This window comes from Mus caroli, unplaced genomic scaffold (assembly GCF_978045245.1).
Source record: "Mus caroli unplaced genomic scaffold, Mus_caroli_1 scaffold_7, whole genome shotgun sequence".
Taxonomy (NCBI): domain Eukaryota; kingdom Metazoa; phylum Chordata; class Mammalia; order Rodentia; family Muridae; genus Mus; species Mus caroli.
The window spans coordinates 121,188,797-121,197,519 of record NW_028227262.1 but is presented as its reverse complement, the minus strand read 5'-3'; the positions used below and the strand labels follow the sequence as shown (position 1 = coordinate 121,197,519).

Genomic DNA, 8,723 nt, shown 5'->3' with positions numbered 1-8,723 from the left:
TTAATATTAAGTAGAAAATGCTAGAGAGTCAGAAGCCAGTTTTCCAAGAGGACACTAATATATATATATATATACACACACACATACACACACATACACACATACACATACACACATACATGGAATTGATAGATTCATTACTATATAGATACAATGCATGTATACATAAATTAGGAGATAGATAGTTAGATAGTAGATAGGCACAGACAGACAGGCAGACAGACAGAGGTACACTGGTGTTCATGAGGAAAGAATGATAAATAGCAAGAACTATTACTAACATCTAAGAAAAGGTTTTTATTACTGCCAAATAGAGGCCTCTTATGGCCAGTGTGAGCAATGGGTTGATGGCACTTGTCCTGGGCCTCCAATCAGATGATGCACAGGATGGGTGGTGAGGCAGGGCCAGGCAAATTCCACATATGAGGAGGAAGCCACAGGAAGGAGGGATTGGCAGTCTGTAGGGAGGAAATAGTAGCGTCAGATCCTACCCATCTCAGGGCCTCTTACCTTGGTCCAAGTCTCCCAACAGTGCAGTGCCAGATGGGTTAGGGCTGGAGTGGCACTAAGGCTAATGACAGGGCCAGGGGCAGGAAAGAGCAGAAGTGAGAATGGGAGTAACACCATGCAGGGCTCAGGGCAGCTTGGATTTCTCCCCCACTAATTTATTCACTATGGGTGTATATGTGTGTGTGCAAATGCATGCCTGCATGTGCACAAGAAGCAGAGCTTGGGCTTACACACACACACACACACATATTAATTTATCCACTATTTGTGTGTTCAATGCATTTATGCACACAAACATGAGCCACAGCACACATGTGGAGCTCAGAGGACAACTTGTTGGAGTTGATTCTCTCTGTCTACCATGTGAGCTTCTGGGATCAAATTCAGCTCATTGGGCTCAGTAAGGAGCGCTTTTACTTGCTGAGTCATCTCACTGGCACCCGAGCTGGGCTTATTGGTCCTAGAGACATCTCAAAGTCTCTGAGGCTGAGACAATTGCCTACGGGTATACATACACACTCAGATCTCAATACCATTTCCTTTACCATCTGCAGGGACCAGATCTACTGTAGATTCCCCAGCTTTAAAAGTGATCCAAGGAATGAGGGAAGCTGTTTTGAGAGATTCCTTTGGTATCCCCAACTGGAGAACCAGGCCCTCCACAGAAAAGGAGCCAGCTATCCCATCCCTCACCCTGTAAGACTGAGACCCGTTCTTAATTCTTACCCCAGTAGGGTTGGAGATAGGCCTGGGATGAGGTGTCACTGGAACACCTGCCTGGTGCTGTCCCACAGCATAGCTGACAGAAGGAAGGACTCAATGATTCCAGCTCAGGCAAGGCAGCTGAGGGTACACTGCCGGGGGACTGCTTGAGAAAGCAAGAGGACACCCTCAACTTCTAGTGAGCCTCCCTATTTGGAAAGCCTCGGTAAGAGGACTGAATGACCCACAAGACCACCTGCCTCATCCCCGGACAGTGTCCTACACCCCAGAATAGGATGCCATTCACACAGGAGTCCAGGGGATAGCACTTTGCAGAAATTCACCACGCAAGTGTTGGCTGTCCATGGGTTTTACCTATGCCTTCACCAGAAGTAGGAGAGGCCATGAGATATCAGTCTTCCCAGCTCATAAACTGCCCCTCTCCTCCCAAGTACCTGTGCAGAGATGATCCCTGGAGAATTTTTTGGTACCGTCAGGTCCTGGGAAGCACCTATAAGGTGAAGGTGAATCCACTCAGAGGAAGAAATAGGTAAGGGGACCTGGGCTGTGGTAAAAGACAGAGGTCCCAGGAAAGGTTACAACTTCTTGCAGAGTTTAGAAGAGGCAGATGTCACAAACTTAGACTGTCTTCTTCCCAAAATGGGGCCCTGGGAAACTAGAAATAATGATTAAGTCCAAGGGATGATTCTGGGGACAGAGCAGCCTTTAAGAACAGGATCTGTGTGTGCCCAGGATCGAGCACAGAGCCAGACACATGAGGAGTGCTATGTAAATATGGATGGATGGATGGATGGGTGGATAGACAGACAGACAGACAGTTGATAGATGTAGATGGATGGATGGATGGATGGATGGATGGATGGATGGATGGATGGATGGATGGATGTGCACAGAAATCACCTGGCAGCTGTGTTTCCCATTTCAGCTTCTCTTGCCTGCGCCATTTGGCTCTTCTGTTAGAAAACCAAACCTGAGAAAGAACGGGGACTGTCACTAGCTGTGTTTTCAGCCACCTGGCACCAGCTGCTCTTACCATGTGTCCCTGGCCTGGACACAGAAAGTAGAGCTTTCCTCCATTCTCACACCCTCACCCCCTGGCTCGGGCCGTTGCTCTCTGTCCTTTTCCTCACCAAAAAGGCTTGTGTTGGGGGGGGGGGGAAGAGGAGAGAGTAATTGACAGAAAGCAAGGAGGATTTCTCTCTCTCTCTCTCTCTCTCTCTCTCTCTGACAAGTTTTTCACCCTCTTGCTGCCACCTCTACCTCCACAGACCTAAAGCCCTGATCACCTGGTCAGTATACATTCTTCTCCTTTACAGACCCCTCACACTGTGTCCCAGTGCTCACTCACCCTCACCGTGTCTTCAGGCAGAGAGGTGGCAGCAGCCAGCTTCCCACGGGCCACTGAATCTGGATACTGCCCACGCTGAAACTCTGTAGAGACAGAGGCTCTCACAGTGAGGGTAAGGGAAGGAGTAAGGTATGGTCTCCTTGTCAGTCCCTACTCCCTACTTCTTAAAAGCCTAAATAACCCATCTTCCCAAGGTCAAGCCACCCACAGCCTGGACCCTGTCAGCCTTCACCCATAAGTCTCAAGACTGTTGCCTTGTCACCATATCAGCAGCATCTTTCCCACTGTCTACCCAAGCCCAGCACCTTTCTCCAGTGCCTCGGCTTGTCCCGGGGAGAAGATAGTCCGATTCCTGTGGCTGGTTCCTGGGTGGGGACCTCGGGGAGCCCCACAGTTACTGTGGGGACTTGGAAGAACCGGAGCCAACACAGCTGCAAAAGAGGACAATGTCTTAGGGCCTTTGTGGAGCTGACCTTTCTGGTTACACAGGGTCTCTCATGTGATAACAGCACAGGCACAGAAGCAGAGCAGAGCCAGCAGGATATGAAGTTCCTTGGCATTGGCTATTCAGTGTAGTCAGTAGCATGGCACTACTTAGGGAAAAATAGAGTTGCTCCAGGTTTGAACGACCCCATAGAACATGGAGGAAGTTCTGAGAAGCTAAGTAGGAAGCAGAGGAAGGGTACGAAAGGCCCAGCCTAGCCTAGCTCTTAGCAGAGACTGAATCTAGGAGTTAGGGGATGTAGGCCCTGCCCAAAACATGTCAACAACTGGCTGACATCTGAGAAAATAATTTCATTTTCCTGAACTTCCATAGTCTACCAAGAGATAATAAAGGCACATGCTGGACCCTTCTTAAGGGATCGTTGAGAGGGTGATTCACAAAACAATGAGAACTCATGATTGGCAGAAGGAAGAACTATAAAATGCTAAGAAATTCGGCTCTGATTATCTCTGGCGACAACTCTAAGACCCACCTGGTGATCTGAGTTGAGTCCAGTGCAACCTCTGGTCTTCCTGTAGTGCCCGAAGGACTCGATTGATAGAGGACACCTGGGGTGTTGGGATACACATTGGGAAGATGGGACATAGGCCTAGGATTGCATCCTATAGAGATCCTTTCCCCTCTACTCACCATCCCCAGAGTAGCAGCTTGAAGCACTCCCCTGTCCCATACCTCCTCCTCAGCTCCCTGACCACCATCACATTTCAGAAGAGAAATTTATGAATCAAAGGATAATTCCAACTTCCCTTAACTCCAGCTTGAGATACCCAAATTGCTAAGGAAAGGGGGATCTTCTCCCCCAGATTTGCAAACCCCAGGGTAGGGAGAGGGCACTTACACTGGGAGCCTTGTCCTGGGTACAAAGCCCTTCAGCACAAAGCTGGCGTTGGATCTCCCAGGCAAAAAGAGCAGGGTACTCATCCTTTAGCTGGGCAATTCGAGCCACCACAGCAGGCGTGGCCAGGCGTGGTTTGCTTCCCCCAGTACACTTGGGTTCCAAGACACCTGTGCGGTAGTAGCGTCCTAGGATCTTGCTCACACAGCCATTAGATACCTGAGTGTGGTGAGAAGTAAGAACAGGACACAGAAGCTATGATGGGCAGAAGGTAAGAGAGCCTTCCCGGGACAGAAGGAAGCTACAAAGCAAAGTGAGCCTTGCTGAACCAAGCCATAGAATTGAGAGGTTCATCTCATCGTTGGGCACCTAAAACTCCCCCTTCCCACCTCTAAGAGGGTCTTCTAGGAGGGAACCCTGCGAGTCCAACCCCAAGCTGCTGCCTTAAGAGAGGTCCTTGATGCCTGGTTCTTGTCTCCATCACCAAGTAATGGGTTTGGCACTACCTTAAGGCTCCGTGAAATGTCACAGGGTCGCATCCCTCTTATTGCTAGCTGCACAATCTGCTGCCTGGTGTCCAGAGGAAGGGGCCGGCCATTCACAAAGAGTCCCCCCAGCTGATTCACACTGCTGAGTCCTAGGTATGAGAGATAAGTGTCAACACACTGCCTCTGTCCAGGTTCCCACCCACTGTGGCAGAAGGTTTCTCTGGTCTTGCAGCCTGGTCAGCCACCATACAGTATGACTTTTTTCTGAGACTATGCCCACCTTTTTCCAGGGTCCCCAGAACAAACCACTTTTTGGGGGGAGTTGGTTATCTCCTAATCCAACAGGTAGCAGAGTAAAGCATAGAGGGAGAAACTGGAGAAAAATTAGCTTAGGGCACTGGCTAAGGACAAATGACATTGTGTTGGTGGAAGCCAAGACCCAAGGGCAGTGTTCTATCTCTGAACCATTCTATCCTCTTTCAACTTCTCCCAGACCTCTTACCGTCCTGCTGCATGCTTCACACTGGTACTCCTCACAGAAGGACAGGAAGCCAACTGGCAAACTGAAAACGGGGAGCTCCTTCTGGAAGTTTCTCTTTGGGGCTGGTACTGCAACAATAGAGGGTTACATGTGGCCTCTGGAAATGGTCATGGGATGGAATGTTCATGACAGGGTGTCTGTAGGCTGGCTAACACTAAAGCATTAATGTATCCTTAAGTTCTCATGCACTGACATCACAGAGTCAGCTGAGGATTGGATCTTTTTCGATATCCTGATAAGGAAGTGGAAGGGGTGTAGAAACTAATCCCCCATCTATCTGTTAAAGAGGGACAGAGAAGCAGAAGGGACCATTCTTCTCAGTCCTCAGGATTTTTCTTCCTCAAGTGGACAACTTGACATCTGGCCCATGATAAGCCTTCTCAGTCCCTGGTTGACACTCTTGAGCCAGAGACTCTGGTTCTCGAGTTCAGGTTTCACTGTTGGACAGTCCCGAGTCCAGTTCTCCCAAGTACCAGTCAAACACTTTCTTCAAAGCACTTCAAGGAAATCCAGACTCTTGTTTTCTGTGTTCTCCAGGAAACTCTTGGGGGCAGAATTTGGGGCTTAGCTCTACCTCAGGTCCTGGGCATTGGTCCCACCCATTGGAAAGAGATACATAAAGCCTAAGGTGATGGCTTCTCCTAGGACACACACCTCCTAGCAGTTTCTAAAGTCACTGGAGCTGTTGATTCTCTTGAACATTGAAGAAGTCTAGATATCACAGTGAAATTTCATTTTCAAGGGCTACCTTCCAGACATTGCATATTTTGCTAACATTTCCTAACAGCATTTTGAAAGAAAGGGATGCTGTCTGTTTATGGGAGCCGAAGCCATCTTGAGCACAAGAGAGTCTGCGCAGCAGCCGCCACAGTCATGTCTTTTCTGCTTTCATCAGCAACTAAGAGGAGTTGAAGCTGTATCCCTTCATGCCTGGAATCTTGGCAGAGCTGTAGGTAACTCCAGGGGACAGCTTTATCCATGGAGCTTTCCTGAAATAACTACGCTGTCTTGGCTCAGTTAACTCCACAGCAATTACTTAGTGAATAGGGCATTAAACACGAGAACATTTGTTGGTTTGGAAAGAAGTGAGAAAGAAGAAAAAAAGAGACAGAGGCAAGCTTAGCGTGCTGAGCATGTAGAGTTGATAGGACTCCTTGATAGGACTCTTTCCTTTTCAATGTACAAGGAAGAGGAAACTATCAGAAATGAAACACCAAGACTCCAGAGCCCATTGAATCTAGTAACTAAAGTGCCTATTATTTGTTTGTTTTTAAGCATCTAGAGACTTGCCCCTTTCATCTCTTAGCATTCCAGAAACTCAGTAAGAAAGTTGAATTTTTTTCTAAAAAAAAAAAAAAAGGCATCGTTTGGGGTTAACATAAATCAAGCCCACCCTCTCAGAGAATAAAGCTCCAGGTTCAGAAGCCCATTGCTGCTAGAGGTCAGCATCTCTGGCTACTGAGCATGAGATTCTATTTCCATGTTCCCATTCCTGCTTCATACTTGCTATTAAAGAAATGGAGAGAGGAAGGTTGTGCTGGGAATGTGAAGGGTAGGGGATGCAGGACTAGACTACCAGCCTAGTCCCGAATCCTTCACAAGGGTTTATCTTCCCAAGTAACCAAGGGTCAAAGTCACTGTGAAACACAGGTTCAATATCCAAATCTAAAACAAAACAAAACAAAAAACCCTCCAAACCCCAATGAACCATGCCCACAAACAGAAACTCACAGAAACCCTGTTTCCAGTAGCCTCCCACATGGCATCAGTATACATGATAACTTATCAGAAAAAAAGCCTGACACTCAATAGATGAGAAAATAGGTTAAGGAGTTGGAAGAGCAGGAAAGTGCATAGCTGTAAAGACAGAGGAGGGAGAAAGTTGAGTCTGGCCACACAAAGGCATGGGGATAGTATGGGAGACAGAGCAGACAATGAGCCTGCTGGTGAGCTACCTGGATGGAGGAAAAGAGGTGGGAATTCCAGGAAGAGGTCTCAGGGTCCTGTGCAGGATCCAGGGGTTGCTGGTGGTCTGGTCTTGTAACAGCCTCCAGCTGCTTCAGTCCTGCCAGGGGGTCCAGAGCTTCACAGAGCCTTCACTCAGGAGCAGAGGGCAGCCTTCTGGGAGTAGCCAGTGATGTCACAGGCCATGAGCAGAAGAGGAGGAGAAGGAGGAGGAGGAGGAGGAGGAGGAGGAGGAGGAGGAAAGTGTGCATGGGGCTAGCTGACACTGGCCCTGAGGCAGGGTAACCCACAGCCAGTGACCGTCTGTGTCCTTCTGTGGGGCTTCAGAGTCCACTTTGTGGCTCTACCCTGAAGGAAGTATAGAGGCATTCAGACAGGCTCTCTCAATCCAGAATGTACCCAAGCATGAGCCAGTGCTCTTGGAAGGAATGAGGAACATGGAAGATGACACACTTCAGACTATGTATCCAAAGTTTCCCATGCATCGAAACACAAAAGAATATTCCAGGAGTACTGATATCATTTCCCAGCCATCATGCACACGTCTGAGCTTTTAAGTCAACCCCCAGGACATGTGTGTATTATTACAAAGGATAAATGATATGTAGTGTAGCCAGATTGAGTACAGACTGAGTTGGCCTTTAGAACCTCAAGAGAAGGAGAACAGGTGGAGAAGAGTGTCACATAAATCAGTTGTCTCCAGAGAGGATTCCCATCTATCCTCCTGTTGATTCCTTGACTGAAATGACACAAAGGTGAGTTCTTGCCTGGAAATAGGGCTATCCTGAACTTCAGGACACCGACGGTGGGAGGAGTGGGTGGGAATTCGTGTCTGAGGATGACTAGAAATGCATGTTTCTAAGGACATACACACACACACACACACACACACACATCTTCTCTCTCCCATCTCTGGATATTTTCAGACTCCATCCATTTTACTTGGGATTTGGTACATTTAGATAAAAAACGGATACTGTTGTTTGAACAAAAGACACCTCAGATTGTCTGGGCCACTGCAAGGGTGAGAAAACCAGTGTCTGGGTAGGGTAGGGTGCTGGAAGTGAGCATGGACCACAGTGCTTGGAAACCTTGTTGCTATTGCAGACAAGGTTCAATAGATGCTTGTAAGGGTGTGAAGGAGTAGATGTGGAAAACCTTGTGGGTCCATTGTATATCTCAGAATCTGTAACCTGGTCACAGAAGTGAGGCTTAGGTAAGCAACCCTGATTTATTGAGGCGTTAAGAATAGACCTAGAAGTCAGAGGAGAGAACAGTAGATCTCATTGCTTTGGGTTTGGCAATGGAGAAGTGGGTATGGAACATGAACACCTGGATCTTGGAATTAGAAACTGTTGTCTTCCAACGCCAAGTGTATCACAGAAATGGGTCTTCAGTCTTACCCTGACACATACTCCATTCCCCTTCCAGTCTGCTCCAGCATCTTCAGGCTGAGCCAGAGCGCTGGCGCAGAGGGAAGACTGCAACAGATAGTTTCAGCACCATGGGCAGGACAGTACGGGCCCTAGTGCAGGGAGAGCCCTTCCACCAGGGGCAGCTGGGGGCTGCTCCGCAGTCTACTTAGCTGTGTCTGGTGAAAGGAGGTCCTCTAAGAAGAGGGTAACCCTGCTTTCGGTCTCCTCCTGCCTTATTCCTTTCTTTGGATCTGTTCTTGCATCTTGAAGCTCAGGGCTCATGCCCTGTCAGTTCTTTTCCTATAGACAGCTGCCTGAGGGTGTACGTAGGGGTGTTAGGGGGGAGAAAAGGCAAGCCCTGGCAGATGGTGGTGGCAGCGATTTCCCCCATAA

The 8,723-nt window shown here is 48.3% G+C and overlaps 1 protein-coding gene across 4 annotated transcripts; it reads right to left on the bottom strand.

The window, feature by feature from the left end:
• Positions 1-321: 321 nt before the first annotated feature.
• Positions 322-4,924, bottom strand: Pax4 (paired box 4). 4 transcript variants are annotated; one of them, XM_085839744.1, is made up of 10 exons: positions 4,912-4,924; positions 4,428-4,558; positions 3,925-4,140; positions 3,559-3,634; positions 2,887-3,012; positions 2,582-2,664; positions 2,125-2,203; positions 1,668-1,723; positions 1,237-1,378; positions 322-458 (listed from the first exon to the last, which is right to left on the bottom strand). In XM_085839744.1, the coding sequence occupies exons 1-10, from the start codon at positions 4,922-4,924 to the stop codon at positions 322-324; spliced, it is 1,059 nt and encodes a 352-aa protein (XP_085695870.1). The 4 variants fall into 4 exon arrangements, with proteins under 4 accessions (XP_085695870.1, XP_021020925.1, XP_021020926.1 ...); XM_021165266.2 differs by having other exon boundaries at positions 2,134-2,203; XM_021165267.2 differs by having other exon boundaries at positions 1,668-1,684; positions 2,134-2,203.
• Between the last annotated feature and the right edge of the window lie 3,799 nt (positions 4,925-8,723).